General features: G+C 28.3%; 1 protein-coding gene across 1 annotated transcript in view; it reads left to right on the top strand.

Moving 5' to 3' along the window:
- The first annotated feature begins 1384 nt into the window (after positions 1 to 1384).
- Positions 1385 to 21880, top strand: part of LOC121128208 (5'-AMP-activated protein kinase subunit beta-2) — a 53871-nt gene continuing 33375 nt past the window's right edge. Inside the window, exons 1-2 of the mRNA XM_040723785.2 lie at positions 1385 to 1597; positions 18359 to 18616. Of these exons, the coding sequence (XP_040579719.1) occupies positions 18403 to 18616 (214 nt within the window). The 5' untranslated portion in view covers positions 1385 to 1597; positions 18359 to 18402. The remainder of the gene's footprint in view (positions 1598 to 18358; positions 18617 to 21880) is intronic.

Below are 21880 nucleotides of genomic sequence, written 5' to 3'. Positions count from 1 at the left end.
AAGGCATATTTTTTACTTGGGGGTCTATGATGTACTCTAATATTTAGCTATAAATAGTAATTACCCATGTAATACATTATTTTTGAGTTGTATTCCATAATCCATTCCATAAAACTCACAATTGTTTTAATTTATTCATGCTACTGCAAAGTCCTGGGTCCACCCCTCTGTACATAAATTAATGTATCAAGAGTCAACTGCATCTTATAACATATATGTTTTTGAACACTTATGATAGGGATATCTCCAAGTTTAGAGTCTTTTTAATGCTGTGTTGATCAATAATTATATCAAACAATGTAAGTACTTTGTATTTGTTTTCCTTTTTTAACTTTTAGATAAATTCATGAAATTACATTATTTTTTTTTAATTTGAAATAAAATAACGCAGTAAAGGGTTCAAATTAATGAATACTTTTTACCACAGAATGGAGTGTTTTCACTAGGATCACAAGTTGTATAATAATTAAAGAATACTCCCTTTTGGGGCTCAAAGTTGATATTTTTACTTTAATAAATGAACAAATTCCCAATTAATCTGTATTGTAACTCCATCCATTCGAGAATAAAAAACCCTTATTGCATACTGTTTGATGCCTATGATAAACAATGAAATATGAATTAGTTCAAAGTAAATGGTACTAAAAGTCCTATGAAATGTCTAATTAGTAAGAATTTTTATTCTTTTTTGATCGATTCAGGACAATATAAGTTGGATAATTAGATAAAAATATAATATTCACTCTGTTGGAAAAGTTAATACATTTTCTACACTAGTGAAATAAGATTGATAATGATGTAATAACATCTTTTTAATACAGCCTGATATTTATTAAAACTATGCATTAGAGGGATTTGATAGAACCTGAGATGTAAGTCCTTTTATTTGTTGATGCCATATTGATATCCAATAGTTCACTATTTTCTTTAATGTTAATGAAAAAAGATGTTTTTATTTTCCTAACCCTTGGTTGTGTAGGCCTTCAAAATGAATGACATCAGCAATGCTGACGTCACATGAAAACACTCGTTAGGAAAGTTTCAAAAACCATAACGCAGCACTTAAAGTAGAAGAAAAAGAATGGAAATGTATCTTATCATTTCAAATGTTGAGCTTCCTTCATGTGATTTATAACTTTAAAGTTCAATTTATTGATTATTTTTACTGAGGATAATAATAATTGGTACATATAGTTCTCACAAGTCGTTGCTGTTTTTTGAATTACTTACATATACTTGTCATATTTGCAAAATAGATTAAAAAAGGCCAATACATTCGCGACGTATAAGGAAGGAGATAAAGTGAGGGAATGTAAAATGTATGTAGGTAAAAAGCTGATTATATAATAAGAGAAATGCACGCAACTTCGTCCTCACTCTACTTAGTATGTGTGTAAAAAAAATTCTCTTAACGCACGCTCCACCAAGACAAAAATCTTTTAGGAAGGAAAAAAATAAAAAACAGTTCAACACAAGACTTTTTACATGTGACTGCCTTTATAGTGTACTGTTTTAATTTACTAAAAATAAAACAAGATAATTAAAAAGGTTTTTATCTCCAGAGCTTCCTAATTTGAACTTTGTTAAGGATTTGAAGGTAAGGTAATTTCTGTCATTCTCACGGCCCTTATTCATTGCAAAAAGTGCCCCAGACGTTATTTACTGGCTATAGTTATTAACAATGTGTACAATATTTGCCATCATTGTGGAGATAGTGAATAAAAAGTGGCATAAAATAAGGAATATTTTATATTAAAGTCATTGACAAGAAAAATAAACATAATTTTCTACATGTGTGGTGCGTCAACGAAAAAGCAACCTTGAACAAAAATCAATAAAACGAGAAAATCCCAATTTACTTTTTTACTTCATATATACAACAAGCCAATATCTCATAGACATTTGAGTCAATTATATGCTTTATTTTCAGAGGATACGTAATAATGCGTAATAAGATGTAAAAATGAAAAAAAGAGGCATATCTTAATTGCAAGTTATAACTTGTGTGCAGGTTACACTCAAATATATACGTATATATATTATATTTTTATTCATATCAAATTTCAAATGAGTAAAAGAAAATTCTTAGCTATTAACTCAATAAGCCTCTGAGTTTTCTTTGAACAAAAGAATAAAATTACATACATGTACCAATACATAATCTGTTCATTTATTTTACCTAATAGGTAATGAAGGGGGAAGAAATGATGTTCAACATAGTTCCAGAGTCTAACTTGTTTGAAGATAAGATTGTTGTTTTATATTTTGAAAAATATTACTATCTGCTAAGGGTTTTCTTCAGGGATTTCTCAGAGTTTACACCAAGAAGAAATTCCTAGGAAGTCTCACTTTGTATTATTTCATAACATTACCTTTCATTATATTGTAATTAATTAAATGAATAAGTGAATATATATTGAAGATTCATTTGTGGTATTATTTTTAATAATTTATGATCTGTTATATGCATCAAAATAATGCCCAACAAACCATCTATAATAAAACAAAAAATGCTTATTCTATTTTAACTTCACCTTATAATGTAGGAAATATAGATTTATATCGGACTTTTTACGAATTTATAGACAAAGGCGGTTATACCAAGAGCGAGGTCTGAGGCAAAGGCAAATTCGGGACCCTATTATTTTGCAACTTGTACATACATTGTACAATGTACAAAAACCAGTGTTTTTTTTTAAAGCTCGGATCCTGGGTTAAGTATTCCAAATTACATCCACCTCTTCGAAAACTGGCTCTGTAAGTTTAAAATTTTACTTTCTTTTTAAAATAAAAATAAAAGTAAAAATATATAGGTACTTAACAAGACGTTACCTCGCTAATACAAAAATATCCTAAGTATTTTGTTGTCAGCTGTCAATTCCCTCGGCTGACTTGATACGTCATGGTTATTTCATAATTTATTCTTATGGATAAATAAACAACATAATAATTAGTTATAATTCACATATGTTCTGTTTCGGAAAGGACAGGAATACAATTTCTTGTTGATCCTTCGTCTTATATACACATATTTGTTAGCCATTTTATTATTTATATGAAGAAATTTTGGCTATCTTATACAAATACCAATTCATAGCTACACTTTAAATCAAATATTATTCAGAAATATAATAACATAATGCAGTATTCAATAAAATACCATCTAAGATTTTAATAATATGAAAAGTATATAAAATATGTAATTCATTTGGAAAATTGTAAAGAAATCATATTACAATGATAGTTTGAAATTACTTAAGAGATAAATAACAGTTGGTATGATTGAGTCATTTGTCTAACTACCAACTGATTTTGGGGCTTTTATTATTTTTTCGGAGAGGGGAGGTTTTTTCTTCCAATCAATGAAAACAAGTCTAGTACAAAACAAAAGTTCCTTAATTTTGGAGAGGGACTACAGCCCTTCTACCCCCCTCCCCCTGTATACACGTGTTAAAGTTCAGAATAGGTATATATTACAAGTAGGAGTACCCGACATATTACCCGGTGTTGTTAGGTGTCTACTAATCGACAAACTTGGCTTTAATAATATTGAAGATGACTCCCAAACAAAAAGTATATTCGTCATTCATAAGCACACTCACATTTAGTTACTCAATAATAACTAAAAATGACTGTGCATAATCCAAGCATACATTGATATCTACAAGCAAACGTTATTCTATTAATATAGATCCACTATCTCTTCCTGGATCTCAAAACTTAAAAATTGGGTTTTTGAAATGTTGTTGAAGGACAATTTCACTGGAAATGAGAAACCCTACTATCTAATTTATAAAACTCTTGAAAAGTCTAGAGAGAGTTTACATGAACTATATGGAAGAATAAAGCATGTTTAGCTAAATTGTTTTGTTAACTAGTAAATAATAAGATTTTTGTAATATAGATTTAAATAACCCTCTCAAATGATGAAGATGATTGTTCTCAAAAAATGAGTAGATTAAATTTGTATTCATATATATGGCTATCTTCAATTTATATTGATAAATAGATAGATAGACCCAATCAATGTCCTTATTTATTTTCTAATTGATTTTCGCTTTCTTTTTTTAAACATGCCCAAAATGCAGAAGATTTTCATCACTATATAACTTATTATATTCCTCACATATGTAATTCCTTTTTTTTAATGTTTCTTTAATTGGTCAGATGGAGTTGGACTGATTAATACCCTTTTAAAATGTGTATTTTCTAAATATGACTGATTTATTTTATAAGAATGACTAAATTCATTCACTTCATAGTAAAGGCGAACACTTATTTGTATAAGAATTAGCTCTTTATTTGGTATTTATGATGTCCAAGAAATTATTTGAAATGCTAGAAAAATTTGAGATATTATTGTTTCGTTGTTGATATTAGTCAGAAGAATAACAATGTTTCCTTGATGCGTACCGATTATTGTTAAAATAAGTGTGATTTCATTAGATAATTTTTATTGTTATTTATTACAGGCTTTTGGTGGCTTGCAATATGTAAATAACACAATACTTAATAGATAATACAAAATTTGATTTTTGGACGTATAACGTTTTTCAATAAGCACAAAAATTGAAGGATTTAATTTTATTGTAGGTCAAAAATACCAGTAAAGTTTCTCCAGGAATCAAATGTCTCATCATAATTGCTAATAATGGGAAACATATTTATATAATCCCCAAAATATAATTCAATAAAGATTCAACTGAATTGGGGAACCTCCAAAATACGCATAATTGTCCTGAAATTTGAAAAAATTCCCAATACCCCCATATTATCGATTTCTCTATTTATGATTTTTGACCCCATCTCATGTACACGTTACCACATTTGTTGTGGAAAACTCATTTAAATTCTTATCATGTTTGATTATTAAGTACAACAAATATATTCGTTAGAAATAAAACAACATAGGTAATGCATCGAATTTAAATTATCACATTTATTAGTTTAACAAAGTAATGTTCTAATCAACTCAAACTGTGAATTCTAACTAAAAGTGAATAAAATAACTGCGTAAGTCTTAAAGTTTACTATATTTCATGGTCTTCCCGACATTCTTTGTATGAATATTCCTCTTTCTTCTTCAGACTTCCTAAGAACATTTTCACAAATTTTATAGCGGCTTATATTTTGGTAAATTGACGTTCTGTTGATGGACAGATTCTTGCTGATATCCATGGCTGTATTTCCGCAGGAGAACATTTCAATCACAAGTTCTCTATTATTTAGACAATGTTGGATTACTTGAATGAGGATCATGCAATTCTTGAATATTCCACGGATAATTGATAAATTAATAGTATAGTTTTTAACTATTTTAATACAAATTACTAAATTATATGTATTCTGTAGTACATTAAAAAGTTAAAGGGCCCGCAGTTGTGCTTCTCATAAATACATAATAATAATGTAATTAGAATTGATCGAAATGAAATGATAGCATAATTGTATATTTAGTAATTGGAATGACCAATGTTGTAATTAAATAATACATTTTAAGATGAAGTAATTGAAACTTGTACAAGTTTCTTATACAAATCGCAACTTGTACACAACATATATACTGTTTTCAAACAATTAAATTGGCAGTGACCATGCATGGATCCTTAATCTGTTTATTACTATTTATTTGACATTTCTAATATAACAAATTGCCTCACCCATAATCGACTTAGTATCAAAACTAAATCCAACGAATCTTTAAAATTAATTAATTTATTTTTTATGGCCCTAAACACAACTAGCAATAGGAAAAATTTACCCTATAATTTCCTTTCAGCTGTCATCATGAGTTGACACATGTGTGGTTTAAAGGAGAATACTCTATATAAATACATATTATGAACTCAAAAAGGGTATTACGTGTGATTTTGATGTACCATATATTAATTTATATTAATAAAAAACCTTCTTGTCATTTTATACTCAATTATTCCTTTTTATATTGATAAAATTATCAATTGTACGCATTTATTTATTATTATAATAAATATTTTCTGTTGGCAACAAGAAAAATACAGAAGTCTAGCAACCACATGTTTTTTCCCAAAATATACTTTCCTTTTTGACATTTTTCTTTGTGTGTGAGTAGTTAAAAGGCCAGAAATTATAAAATAGGACTTAATATATTCCTTAATTATACAAACTCAACAAAAGTAAAAGACTCCTATAAGAGTTAATTTTATTTGAAGGATCTGTTGATGATCATTTGGGTAACTAAACAGAGTATCACATTTTGTAATATAACATAATTTGTTCATCGATTTTTTTATCTACAGTTAAGAGCGATTCTTCAATTGTTAATAGATTAACATTAAACATTGATAACATGTTCTATTTTATAAAATTATGTATATAAATTTTTTTATTGCATCCAAACCACTTTAATTTTTAAATAAGTTATAATTCCATTATTGTTATTCACATTTTCCTTTTGCAGGTAAATTTCGTTCGGTTTAAAATAGGCTAGATTCATTGCGTAACAAAAATTCTGGGACATGAAGACAAGATTACCTTGTGCCCTTTTATCCATGAAAATAAAGTTATAATAGTATCTTTGATAGTGCTTCGAAAACCTGTAGCGTTGCACCTCTGACTGTCAGCCCCTAGGGCCATTGTCTAATATGAAGTGTCATATTTAATTAATAAGCATTGTTAAGTATTTTTTATATTCAAGATTAGTTATAAGACCAGATATGAAAATATCAAAGGAATTTGTTCGGAAAGAAAAATACAGAAGAAGTATTGAGATATGGGACTGAGATATTTTTGATAATATTGTGATTTACTACAGAAACTATTTTTTTTGCGCTTCAGTCGAAAAGTCGCTTGGCTATCAGTTATATAATCCAATGCTTTTATTGCACACAACGTCAAGGATTTCTAGGAAGTATAGGTCTCTATCATTAGTTTTCGCATATTATAATAAATTTTTTTTTTATTATTTTGTTAAAGATATAATTTTCTTGGATAAAAACCTGTATTGTTTTTCCTTTCTGAAAATATTGCATAAGGAAACGTACACAACTAAGAAAATGAAGCACTATAATAACTTTTTTAGACTTTCATGTGTTGAAACCACTACAGTATCATGGAATTGAATAATCCATCACCGTATTGATGGATTTCAATGCAAGACGCTTCTGAATCATAAGTGCCTTACGTTGAAATGTATCGATATATAAGTTATGAATAAAACATAGACCAATGAGAAATTTAGTGCAAGATAAGTAAAAAAAAAACTCCGGGTTTTACTATATAGCATATATAATTGTAAATCGTAGTAAATTAATCAATTATTAAATATATATTTAGGGCTATCTTATGTCCTATTAATTATTAATCATTTGTTTGTTTTCTTTAGTTATATTTAAATATTTTTTATAAAATGGCTGAAACATTGGAATGAATAATAATAAAAAAATACATATATGTATATTTAGGTACATCACACCGTTATTTATAATTATTAAACAAGAAAATAATTTAAGGCTTCAAATCATATTGATGTAGGTATCCTAAATCCTCAATAGAGTGAAATTCAAAATGGTAATAAGTTATTTAGTGATTCAGAAAAAAATTCTCGACTCAAATATTCTTGAAAAATTAACAACGAAATTCAAATTTTCCAAAATAACTATTAAAGTTATGAGACCACTTATAATTTATCAACACTTCATCATATAAGAGTTCCCATGAATTATTTTTGCATGTAATAGTGTACCTAATTGAATATTCTTTGCACCTTTGTTGATAAAAATATCTAAAAAAGAGGATTACAGAATCGTTCATATTCTAAGATCGTCTTAAATACTTTTTTTCCAATAAAAAAAAGATGCCCACAAGTAATAAGAGAATCGGAAACGAGCCTTGAAGCGTCTAGAATTACAGCAATAGCTCAGTCTTATAAATGGATTCAGTGCCATAGATATGAGTTGTTTGTTTGTTATGTACATCCATGACACTAAAGGACTCAAATGAATGAAATAGTTTTCCTAGAATAGGAGTCAAAATAGACTATACCTTTGAAGAAACAGGCTTCAAGAGTTTAAAAGTAGAAGCATTGGTGTTTTTTTCCTAACTAGGTATTTTATTCGATTTTTTCTCTTTATCGAAATTTATGCTGGCATATCACAATTCCGACTAAAGTTATCAAAAGAACTATTTTAGGGAGATACCATAAATACTACGGAAAAGAAATACACGTCAGCAATAAAATAAATTGCAGTATTAACAAAGGGATAGAAAATATATATGAAATTTGAAATTTTTTACAAAAAAATTAATTTTGTGTAAACAGGAGTGGATTTGTCAATTTTTTTTTCAAAAAATTTAACTTTTTGTGAATAACTGGTTATTTTTGAATTTTCTTTCTAAAAAAATGTAATATTTTTAATTGGATTTCTTAAATTTTTTGAGAATACCTATAGATTTTTGAATTTTTTGTGAACAGCTGTGGATTTTTTCTGAAAGATCGATCCTAAGGCTGGAATAGGCCGTATTGATAAAGACTGACACAATACTGGTTAACATTGATTTTAGTTGGCCCTCCTCAAGATTGAAAGAATGGTCTTTAGAAAAAACAAAACCACTGTTCATGTTGCAGCAACTAAAAATATCACTTACGTTTTAGATCAAATTCTTTAGGACACAATTATGTAAGTTTGCTAAAGGTCAGTTATTACCTAATCAATTTTACTTTCATCTTATTTTCTGGACCTAATATCAATGGGAGGTTCCAAAATGATTTGAAAACTTCTTCAATCATTTACTTTAAATTGATCATATGATGGTTCTTATCCAACTTTTTAGGTTTAAGGCCCAATAGAACTAAAAATAAAAATATAAGCTCAGTTTGTGTGGACTTATATGTGAATATATACTGTTTTTGACATAAGAACCATTCCTAATGGGATTACGCAATTTATTTGATGGTGAAATGAATATGTATGTATATTTAATGACTCAATCGGTCATAAAAGAAAAGATCTATGTGAGGTTGGATTTATTTTAGAGTTAACATACAATAAAATATTTCATATATAGAGATGAAAAAAAGAAAGAAAACTTAGTCCTTTGTAGCATCTCAACTCTAAAGAAAGAGTTGTTTATACTTGGATTTTTTAATGCATGATCTAAAACTAGATTTTTAAAAAATTACAAGGATTATACAAGTCAACAAAAAAGATAACGGTTCTGGCGATACATTATGTGCGAATTACGAATCAGTACAGTCCTAATAAAAAATTTCAGTTCTAGCACCGGTCCTTATCGATCTTTTTTAGAAACTATACAGTTGAAATGACGTATTAGTAGTAACTACGTCATTTGAGTCGCAAAAGTTACATCATAATTTATAAACTCCTTCTAGCTATCATTCATTATTTTCACGGTTCCTATATTCTTCAATCCTAGCTATGAGTAAAGAAAATAAAAGCTGTAGAACCTATACATCAGTCCTTAGGGCCGTTGAATTGTAAAAAATCGGACTGATGAAAAAAAGACTGAAAGGGGTGGGGGAAAAAAACTGATAATGCAATCGGTCCTATAACTGATCCAACACTAGCAGAAAGTCATCAAACCACGAACTCTTGTATTGCTTTGGAGAAACTAGAGATCTCGAGCGAGTGGTGGCCTCAAATTAAATTGCAGTGTTTCCTAACTAGAGTACCATATAATAATTTTTATCGAATGATGAGTTTTGCTCATCATGTTATAAACGAATTTGTTTCGACAAAGTTGGCCGAAAGGAAAATTAAAGATTGAGTGAGGGGAAGAGAATAAAAGAAACTATCTTTACTTGTGTGAAAGCTAGGTTTCTAGGATTTATTTGCCAAGTGTGAAATTAAAAAATTGGCTCATATCATCTCTCCTTCTTCGTTCTCTTTTCTTATTTTATCTTCATTAATAATCTATTACTTCTAGTAATTATTTAGTTATATTTTAATGCTTTAAATTGACTTTGATTGTGGGTTGTTTCTTTTTATTTTATTTACTAAGATGCAAGTAAATGCAAGATAAATAGAAATACAAGGTCAAGACAGATATATTGTGATAAAATACGGAACTCATCATATTCTATAACGTCACTATTACTAGAATTTTAATATTATGTATAGCCCCAACTGCTAGGTAAGACTGCCAGATTTAGAAAAAACACGCAACCAATCATATTTCTACGACGTCATTGTTAAAAAGTGTGGTGGAAGGCAGACATCAGTCGTACACGTGTTTTCAAGAATCAATAATAATGATTGATTCTTAAATTGAAAAGATTGGTCACTATGCTCAGAACTTTGGTACCTTAAATACTTTCACTTTTCATTTTCCCCAATGACAATATTTTATGACTGCAAAAACGATAAACATGGACAATGGCAAGAATTACTCCGATGTTGATCCCTACTTCAACTCTGAGTCTAACCATGAATTAAAGCTATAACTCCGCAACAAATCTCCAGTGTTACGATCCGTCTTTTATGAGCACAATTTTTTCGCTGACCTATTTTTTTGGAATTGATTCTTTAAATTACCAATTCCAAAAAAATAGGTCAGCGGAAAAAATTCAAATGATTAAACATTACTATTTATATATTTATCATCTTATTATTTCTATGAAAATTTTGGCTATAATATGGAAATATATATGTATAGCTACGCTTTTAATTTAATATTACTAAGTCATATTATGAAATATATATGTAAGTAATTCATTTTAAAGATTTAATGATAATCTTGGAGTAATTAAGAAATAAACAGAAGTTGGTGTTATTCAACTACCAGATCATTTTGGCCATTTTCTCTGTTACTTTTTGGGCAAAGGTTGCTTGACACTTAGAAAGTAACGACGAGGGGGACATTCCATGTGAAGTAAATAACACTCTCGCGACATCATTCTACCCCAATTTGGATGAATTTTGATCAGAGTGTTTATTTGAACAAAATTAAGCTATGCCTGAGATTTTAGGATTATGCTAACAAAAGAATTTGGCCCTTTTTGATGGATTTTTGAACTTCAATGAAACATAACTCGACTCAAAGTCCACTAATTTCAAAATTGTTTACTTTAAAATACTAACAAGAGCTGTAATATCCATTTTATTAAAAGAATAGTATTGGTACAAAAACATACTATGAAATTATTATTATGAAATATTAAAAATGGTTCCATAGCCAAGCCAAAATTTTGATTTTACCCATTTTTTGTTAGATCTTGAATCTACTTATACTTTATAAGTTTGCAAAAACTAGAATTGTGATCTCAATGGAATCACTAATTTATTTTATCCTATATTTGGATATTTTAAAATTACAGCTACACAATAACAGGCGATAAGACACTCTCGGGTCATACAATATGAAAAAAATAACAATCCTTGTAATTACTCATTTATTGTTTTATCCGATTTATTTGTTCTGATGCCAACTAATTATATATTTGAAGGACACGTTTGGAGTTATAAAAATTATCTATAACATTTTAGAATATTGTACTGATCAATACTGACACTGTAAGGTCTCCTTTAATCTGGCAGGCTGCGAAGTAGACTTAGATATTGCTGAAGTGCAGTATTTGTACGCCTACAGAAACTTAACATCAAATTTCTAAGAAAAGGTTGAGCATTGCAAACATTGCTGAGTACCTGACAATTTCATTCATAAATGCCTGAAACTGATATATTACTCAGAGTTAGTAAACAGAGAGATGCAGCCGAGTCGATAATTGAATTGATAGTTCATTTCAAGTCATTCATCTACACTGGATTACTCACAGATTGTGTAACCTTGAGATATAAAAGATAAGAAGGACTTCCTTTTATAGCCATCTGGACAGATAAAACAATGAAGTCACTCTAAATTTTATTAAACTTCGTCGTCCGTCACAGAATTATATTTTTCCTAAAAAAATGGAAATAACTATGTACTTTGGATATTTCTGACATATTTTTGTCTGTTAGTCCAGTGACGAGTTGTTGCAAGACTTTACAAAATCAGTAATAAAGACTCCAATGAATACACAAAGTGATGTTATTTACAAAGAATAAAAATGTGTAAATTAGTCCGATAAATAATTTATAGAATATTTACTTTGATATCGATATCAAATAAAAATTGATTTGTTGAAAATAGAAAAACTGATAATATAGAAAATTACTATAAAAAAGTAATAATGCAAAGACATTAACTTTTATGATCATCTCCAATATGATTGATTTAAATTTAAAAAAGGACAAAAGCAAAATAATGTAATCAAAACTTTGCATCCTATAGTAGCAGTTTTTCTTCAGTTTATAAGATCCTTAAGACCCTTCAACTTTTACAAAAAAAAAAGTAAGAAAAAAAGCTTAATCTAATACAATAAATATCATATACAAAATTTATTTAATTACATAGTTACTACTAAAATTTCAATTAGACATTTTGTTATTCTTTTGATCATTGTTAAGAATTTTGTGGGAAATAGGAAAACTGGCTAAGGGTTAGAGCTCTCCCCACGCCAAAGCATACTAAATAAATTATTATTAACGAAGAAAAATGCTTCATTTTCTGTTAGTAAATTTAAATTTATATGTAACAATTTAATAAAGTATAATACATTAAACATTGATTAAGTTGTAGTCAGAAAGCTTTATTGAATAAATCAAAATTAACTTATATTAAAATTATTATTACTCAGGGCGGCAGGAAAAATATATGTTTTCTTTGGGCCGTGATAAGTGGAGGGGAAGACAAAACATTTGCTTTTTCAACAATTGAAACTTTATAGTTGGGAATGATTGGCCAACTACTAACTAATTTTGTGCCTTTTTCCCCTGGTTTCTTTTCAGGGGGAAGGTTGCGTGATAAAATAAAAGTATCAACTTGTTTTGAATACACGCAGTGATCTAAAAAATATGTACTGCCGGTATGTAAAATGAAAAAAAAAACAGAAAATTAACCTGTTAATCATAATATTTTGAATAATTTTTACAAGAAAGCAACTTTACTGTCATAAAGTTTTTGTTACATTAGGTGCAAGTAGACTTGAGAGGAAAGGAAATATACATAGATATGTGTTAGGCATATAAATATATATATATCCTGAATTTTAATCGGAGTTTATCAAGGACTTACGTCTTACATTTATAGCTCTCAAGTAAACCCTCAGTACTACCCTCTATCATCATACATGAGCACTCCTACTACTGATTACTTTATACTTAGATGTTATTTTTTCAAGAATTAAATAATAATGATAACAGCTTTTAAAAATAAAATAAAATTGCTCAGATTGCCAATTAGAAAAAACCACTTCCACTTTCTAAAAAATGTTTTACACAACTCTAGGTTCAATACAAATTTGAATTTCAGTTATGAAACAAAGACATCTTGTGATAACAAGAAGTAAGTCATGATTTTCACAAAAATTTGACTTTTTCAAATGAAAAATGATTCAAAAACTCTTTTCACACAAACTTATCCCACTAACAGGAAAAATTAAACTGTATTTTTGTCAACTGTCGATTTTCTACTATTCTTTCATTTGATTAGTATACGGCAATTTGATTGAGGTAACTTTAATTCAATTTGATTGAACTCTAGAAAATAATCAGTCCTATATAAAATATTACTTTAATAATCTTATTTTAAGACAATAGTTCAATTATCCTATTACTTAAAAACCACTGATTCGGCTCTCTCATACTCTATGCTCCTTTTTAAATATAAAAACATTATCTAATATAATCAAAAGTGCTTTATAGGGCTGGGTCAGCAGATTATGGAGGTTGAATAATACAATGGGAAAAAAAGGGTTCAATATAGATATTTTCATAAGAAAATTGTAGGGTGTTCATTTCAAATCATATTATAAAAAAACGTATTAAAAAAAAGTTAAAACTTACATTTATTATTTTTGGAAATTGTGACATTTAAAAAAATATTTTTTATGTACTATATCTTTTCCTAGACCAACTGATCGACTTGACTTTTTTACAGATAAGTAAAAAAAAAAGGTGAAAAAAATTCCACACCCACGGCCGGAACCAATATGAGCTCTTGTTGTTAAGCTGTCAACAATATCCTCATTTAAAATAAAAACAGTAGGTAATAATTGTCTAATTTCTAGTGATGGGACGATTAATTAGAATCAGAGAATTAAGTGCTTTGACGTAAGCGGCATAGGGGAGATAATTTTTAATTCCGATTCTAATGAATTGTTATTTATTTCTAGTATTTCACTATTTATTACCTTTCTAAGTTATATATAATATTTAAAAAAAATGACCCACATTAAAAACAAAATAAAGGAATTTTTGCTTTTTACTAAAAAACTTTTTCAAAAAAGTTCATATTTGAAATTTAATAACATTTTTATTAGTTTTTTTCCAAAACATTTAATACTTGAATTTTTTTCAAAAAAATTTGTTTTAGTAATTTAATTTTTTTCAGAATAGCTGGGGATTTTTGAAATTTTTCCTTTTCACTGTGGATTTGGAAAAATTTTCTCCAAAAATTTAATTTTGGGAGAGTAGGCATATTTTTTTGAAACTTTTTTTCAAAAATATTTAATGTTTAATGAATACTCATAAATTTTTGAAAAATCAACACCCGCCCCATAAAAAAATATATATATAATTCTCTGGACGTCCCTTGATAGGGATTTCTTTAAGCTATTATTTAAAATATTAAAGAATTGGAATCGGCATCGCTAATTTTTAATGACATCGTATTTGAATAGGAATTTTTTTGGAATAGTCCCATCTCCACTAATTTCTACCATCTGATTTTTTTATCGTTCCCTTTTGTGAGGAGAAAATGTATATACATTTTGTTGAACATCTATTTTTTTTTTTGTTTATAAACTTCTATACTCAACCTCAAACTCATTTGTAAAAAGAAAAATCATGAAATGTTTTTATAAGAAGAATCATTACGTGACTCAACTCTAAAATACACATATAAATATATAACTTTTTGTGTCCTAAGCTAGAAATTATTATTCTTTTATGGCTACTATACAGCATTTATTTTACGCACTAAAAAACTATTATAATAGATATGAATTGGGCATGAACATTGTTTACTTACATTGGTGTGTTTACAAAAAATTGAGGGTGGTGCAGTCTTGCAGCAAAATAATACAACTCCCTGAATGATAGTATTATTATATATATTTATTTTTTCTATACTCAAATTCAAAATTCTATAAAGGGCACAAAAAACAAACAAGGAATATCTTTTCTTTTTAATTAATTTATTTTAGGGCCCTATACTAGATAAGGTTTATCGGCAGAGATCTCAAGATTTTAGGAATTTCACACCTAGAGGTAATTTTGTATACAAAATTTGATGCAAATTCGTTGATCCATGTTTTTCAATAGTAAAAAAAATCACCGAACACACAAAATACTTCTAACCGTTTTGCCTCTTATAAACAGACTGGTACAAATGTACTTTGACCGGAAAATTTGAAAAGTTACCTTACTTTTTGAACACACATTGTCGTATAGGCTGGAATTACTCCGATGCTGATATTCATTGTTACACTTCTCCGTCTTTCATGAGCACACATCATAGCATTAATTGCTTATATTTTCAATAATTCAATAATGATGATAAAACCTTTTAAAATAAAAAGGCTTCTTCAGATTATCAACTAAAAAAAAACCAAAAAAAAAAACCCCTAGTTTCTATGACATACTAGATACACCTCTGGAGATTACTTTAATTACTAAAGTGCTCTTTGCTCCATATTACGTATGAATTTTGAAAATAGGGATAAATAATTAATAACAACATTAATATCTCAGGGGCGTGTACAGAATTATATATATACACAATAGAACACTTTAAAAAATCTATAGTTATTCACAAAAAGTTAATTTTTTTCGAAAAAAAATAAAAAATCCATCGTTACTCTCAAAAATTAAAGGATTTTTGTAAAAAAATTTCAAAAATCCAGAGCTGTAAAGAAAAAAATGAAATTGAAAAAAAAAAAAATTCTGATATTAAATTTTCTGGAGAAAATTTTAAGAAATCCATAGCTTTAGATGGAAAATTAAGTTTTTAGAAAAAATTTGAAAAAATGTAATTAAATTTCAAATATTAAATTTTCTAGTATAAATGAAAAATTCGTTAATTTACGTGTGGGAGGGTCTACTGCCCCTCCAGTCCTCCCCTTGTGGACGCCTCTGTATCTTGGAGATTACTAACATAGACTTTTTTTAATGTATACTCAATAGGATTTCAATAGTTTTCACATTCCTATTGATAATATATGTGTAAGACTAGTTTAAAATTTATTCTTTCTACAATTAAATTTCAAATGTTAAATTTTTCGGAGAAACTTTTTTGAAAAATCCCTAGCTTTTCATGGAAAATTAAGTTTTAAAAAAAAAAATTGAAAAATGTAATTAAATTTTCTTGTATAAAGTAAAAATTCGTTAATTTGCATATGGGAGGGGCTACTTCCCTCAGTCCCCCCCTTGTAGACGCCCCTGTATTTTTGAGATTACTAACATAGACTTTTTTTAATGTATACTCAATAGGATATCAATAATTTTCATATTCCTATTGATAATATATGTGTAAGACTAGTTTAAAATTTATTCCTTCTTCTTAAAATAAAATAAAAAATACTTGAATACTATACAAAATAAATAAAAAGTTTCCCATTCTCCTATATATAGACAATTTCCCTAAAAATGAGAAATCCTAATATCTAAATTGTTTTATGCCTGTTAAAATAAAAATATTTATAATTGTATGATATTTATGGAAGCTTATATCAAACTTATCTCTATAACAACTTTTTCTTTTCATGTAAAAATTAGTTTTTTTAAAGTCAAATAGTAAACGAGTTTAATTTTCAGCTTTGCTTACTTTAAAGTTATAGCATATGTATTAGCTTCATTAGATGAATCTTTGCTCAAATGCTTTAGTTTTAATCACAACAATATTCTTAACGATTATAGGAAAATTCAGCCCCAGAAAAATTCATCACGAGGAAAATTTATCCCAAAGCAAGTTAATCACGAAGCATGTTCACCGCGAGAAATGTTCATCCTAAGACAAAATCATCTAGAGGAACTATTATATTTTTTATAATCTAAATTATAGTTATTAGAAAATGTAAAATGAGTTTGTTGTACTTTACATGTGTATTATATTTATTATAGAAAATAAAAATAACATAACGTTATGTATCAAATTTCTTGCAATCGATGGTGAAGGGGTAAATAAATTTTTTCGTTATGCTTCAGAAATTCAAGTTCTTATTTCAATTAGGAACTTATTTACTAAGATAATGATTATATTACTGAATGACTGAATCTTTGTATAAAAAGTAGAAGTAGAAAAGTACTACATCAAAGTTGACTTTTTTCTTTAAGATATATTCCGAATATATGTATTGTTGGGGGTGAATATTCCTCGGGATGAACTGGCTTTGCAATGAACTTGCTTTGGATTGAACTTTTCTCACGAATAACTTGCTTAGGAATGAACTAACTTGGGGATGAAAAGAGGGACGTGAAATTTCCAGGGGGGAAAAGAGCGCGTAATTTCCGTATACGGTACTTAGCATATTTTTTTAAATGTCTAAAGGAAATATATAAATTACAACAAATGTGTCTCAAATATCACACAAAAATGAGAAAAATATCTAAAAACCTTTTGCCTTATTAAAAAAAAATATATATATATATCTCTCTCTCTAAATATATATATATAAGATCAGTTTAAAAATAAAACAAAAAATATTTGTCTTCTAAAATTAAGTAATTAGATGAAATATTGCACAATTTAATTAACCGAGCCATAGGAAGCCTTGGGCTTTTCTTAAGAAAACACTTGGCTTTAGAAGGGGGGAGGAATAGAATATGAAGGGAGAAGGGGGGCGGAATGAAAAATATTTATGTAAAATAGGACAGTGGGATTTATGACATCTATATAAATTAAGGTTGCGTGGCTAAAATATTTTAAAAGTTCCTGCATTTTTTTTTCTTCTCATATCTTTTTAATATTTGATTCTCCTTATTACATTATTATAGTTAATATCGAATGAATTTATTACTACAACTATGTCTATTATAAATTAATATTCAAAAGCAGGTTTCCTGAGATTATCTATCGTGTTGTTTTAAATCCTTCACAATGATACAAAAGAGAAATATGGCTTCAATCACTTCTATGCCTTTTTGAGAATAAGGCATGAAATGCTTAATATTCCTTTACATATTACATAATTAAAGGATTTAAATTTATCGTGAATAAAAGAAATAAACTATTTTTAGATACTTTATACAAAACATATGTCAGAATTTAATTTTTGGGCATATATAAATATATAATTTTTTTTTTTTTTTGTTGTTTTAAGGAACGTTTACCAAATCGATTAGTGGCTGCATATGAAGAAACAGAATGGGGAATCAACAAGGCACACAGCCACTAGCTTCATATCCTGCAAATCATGTCAAAAAAAATATTCCACAATCTGTACATCCTACTGTTGTCATAAATTTCCCAAAAGACGAAACAGATGATTCAGCTCAATCCTATGTGGCCTCCAAGTCATCCCACAATTTCCTTGGAATTCATATACCCATTCGACCACGGCGGCATAGCGAAGCATCAGGTACGATTTATTCCGTTTTTTAAAAGCTTTCATTGAAAAACAAAAAAAAACCTATGTACAAGTCCAAATCATTTTAAAACTCTGTTCAAAAAAGTTGCTGTTAATGGGACTGACAAGCAACTTTCAGCTGCTTGCCGTTCCATCTATCTCTGATTTAGTCCACATTAATATTAATATAAAATTGTAAAAGGATAAATGGTTATCCTTCAATAGTAATGTAATAATTTAGCATCATAAAATCAGTAATAATATAATTCAATCCTGGAGTCTAAACAGAACACAAAGTTATATTTACGGTATCTTCTAACTACAAATACAAAATAGTTCGTGTAGGAGATTATTTGACTTTAACCAATCAACGTTCAAAACCTCTAAAATTGTGGTAGAAAAATCAACAAGTGACAAAATTACAGGGTAAATTTTGATTAAGTGACCGGAATAACGCTTTTACATAAATTCATTTACATAAAAGTTTACAATTCTATTAGTCATTTCTCATTTCATTTTCGGAAAAACATGTTACTTTTTTTCTTAATAAAAACATTAATCAACATGAAAATATTAGTATTTTCTTTATAATTTTATGCTGATTTTATATATGGGTTTATATTTTATGACAGATTACCTAACCCCGAGAAAATGCAGTTCAAAGGGCCAAAAACAATTTTTTTCATTACTTCTATTTGGAAAAGAATAAATCATTGATTTTACATTTGTTTTTTTTTTTGACCAATGAGTTCATTTGAAGGAGAAATCATTGGTCTGTCATTTGCCATGTTGTTATTTAAATTAAATTGGGCAACCTTTCCATGGAAAAAATCAGTCATGCCAACTATTTAATTAGTATTCAAATTTTTTTGGAAATTGTTCAAGCTTAACAGGAGTTGATTCAATTTCAACCAATCAACAATCAGAATACCTATTAGGCGAAAAGAAGCAAATTCCTCAACAGTTGACGACAAAATACACAGTATATTTTTGTAGGGAATTTATTTCAAAATCGAATGATTGTACAACAGAAAAGGGGAGAGCGTTTATTGAATTTGAATTAAAAAAGGGAATTCGGAAGAAGATTAGTGAGTCAGTCTTAGTATGTATCTTCATTACGGGTGAAGGAGGAACATATTCTTTAAGATTATGTTGTCTATCGACAAGTTTGACTAAATTATGGAGTTACTTTTTTTTATAAATAGAGAGAGCATTTCGCCAGCAATTATTTTTGCTTTGTTACGGAAATGATTACCAAATTTGTATTTTACTTTGGTAATTATATTTATTAAGTCTTCCACCTCCATTTACGGAGTGATATCGGCATTAAATAGAGATGGATTGCTCTCTGAAGTTATAATTAATTATCGATAAGATATGGTTTTCATGGAAATTGCTTACAAATTAAACTACTATATATAACATTTCTGACATTGCAGAGAGCCCAACCTCCTGTATTACATATTTGAAGGAGTTTAGCATAAGAAGTGTCTTGGTATTTGAAAGATAAATCGAATTGACCCTAACTATTTTGATAGCCTTTATCTATATCTCTCTTCTTGAGATTCGATGGGAACCACGGTAAACAGAATACGTTTTCCCTTTTTTCATAACCTGGATGACCCGAGGTAATACAAGGAATTGACATTCTGACAAAAGTTAAAATGTCAATCATTTGAAAAGTGAAACAGCAATTTCAAAGAAATAAAGATATTAAATAAATTTATTGTATTTTGCAACTTTTCCTCCAAAAAATAACAAACAAAACGGATGTGTAGGGTAGGATCTATGTTAGCTACTTAGCTTGTAGGTGATAACTATAATGTATCACAAACTTTACTATACCAAGGCTCCCCTACACTAATACATTTTTAGTTAAGGCTTTGTAGACTGAAACCCATCCTCAATTCCTGTGTGTCCCCTATCCTTCTCCCACGGTCCCCAATTCAAAACCCCTTGTCTTGAGCAACCTTAGTTTTAAGGGTCCCTGCTGGAACTTAGGGCACCACACACTCTACGTATGGGATAGCTGAGCCCCTGTTTGTATGGTATATATTCTTTTATAATCGAATTTTTAGGCAACGTATCTTGTTAAGTGCCTGTTACCAAACTGAGCTTTTATAAAAAGAACTAAGACCGATAGAGCTGAACCGAAACTATTGAAAAGAGAGAATCGAGATCGATAGAACCACTGTATCGTAACCAAGCACAACCTTGTATAGAATAAAAGAAGCGAATGTTATGACGACTAATGCATCAAACGTTGATAAATATTTCCTTATATTTCTATTATTCTATTTTGCAAACCATGTTCATAACATTTATAGTTCTAAATTTGAAACTTTAACTCGAGCAATTTCCACATAAAAAAAATAAAATAATATTAACCCTTCACTATTTATAAGTAACATACTCTTTTGTAAATTTACACTTCAAGTTAATCATTTTTCTCCATAAATAAATGAAAACCCCTGAGGTATTATTCTTTTTAAACGAAAATTTCAAATTTCTTGCTTTATGTAGTATTTTTTCTAATAATTGAAGGATCTCGCATGAAGAAATATGTATTTCTAGAAAAGGGTTACCTTGGATTGCTCGGGTAAGAAGGAAGAAGAAAATCACATTGACAATATTCAATGCTATTTTCCTCATCTTAAGATCCCTTCGGTGCGGTCGAACGTTAGGGTATTCTTACAGGCATTATAATATAGCACCAGTATATTAGATGAAATATATTATGATGAATGTATAAAAATGTGTTATAAACTTAAAATAACATATCAACATGAATGCATTCAAAAATTTGTGGATGAAAAATCCATACTTCATTTTATGTCAAAAAATTGACAAATAGAAATTCACAAAGAAAATTGAAAAAAGGCGTTGCACTAACTTTCCAAAAATAAGTTGTTAATAGTATTTATTGGCATTTTAAAGAGAAACACAAATATTTGGTAATTGCAAAACCAAAAAATGTCCAAAATTCATCGTTTTGTGGCATTTCTTCTTAAAAATTGACGTTTGATGAAAAAATGAGAAAAAAAAAAGGAAAAAATATTTAGAGAATGGCAGATATTTCAGTTAAATATCCATTTCTCTTTGTCAAATTTGTACACAAACGAATTTCCAGGCAAATTTCTACAAAATTATTTTTTTACTACGAGTCCAATATTTCAGTGAAAATCCATTTTTTGCACATGAAAAAACAAAAAAAAACAAAAACGAAAATGCAATTGACAATTTTTTTTTTCATAACCTATCTGATTTTGAATAAAT

This window comes from Lepeophtheirus salmonis, chromosome 1, assembly GCF_016086655.4.
Source record: "Lepeophtheirus salmonis chromosome 1, UVic_Lsal_1.4, whole genome shotgun sequence".
NCBI lineage: Eukaryota > Metazoa > Arthropoda > Copepoda > Siphonostomatoida > Caligidae > Lepeophtheirus > Lepeophtheirus salmonis.
This window is presented reverse-complemented; position numbering and strand designations above follow the sequence as displayed.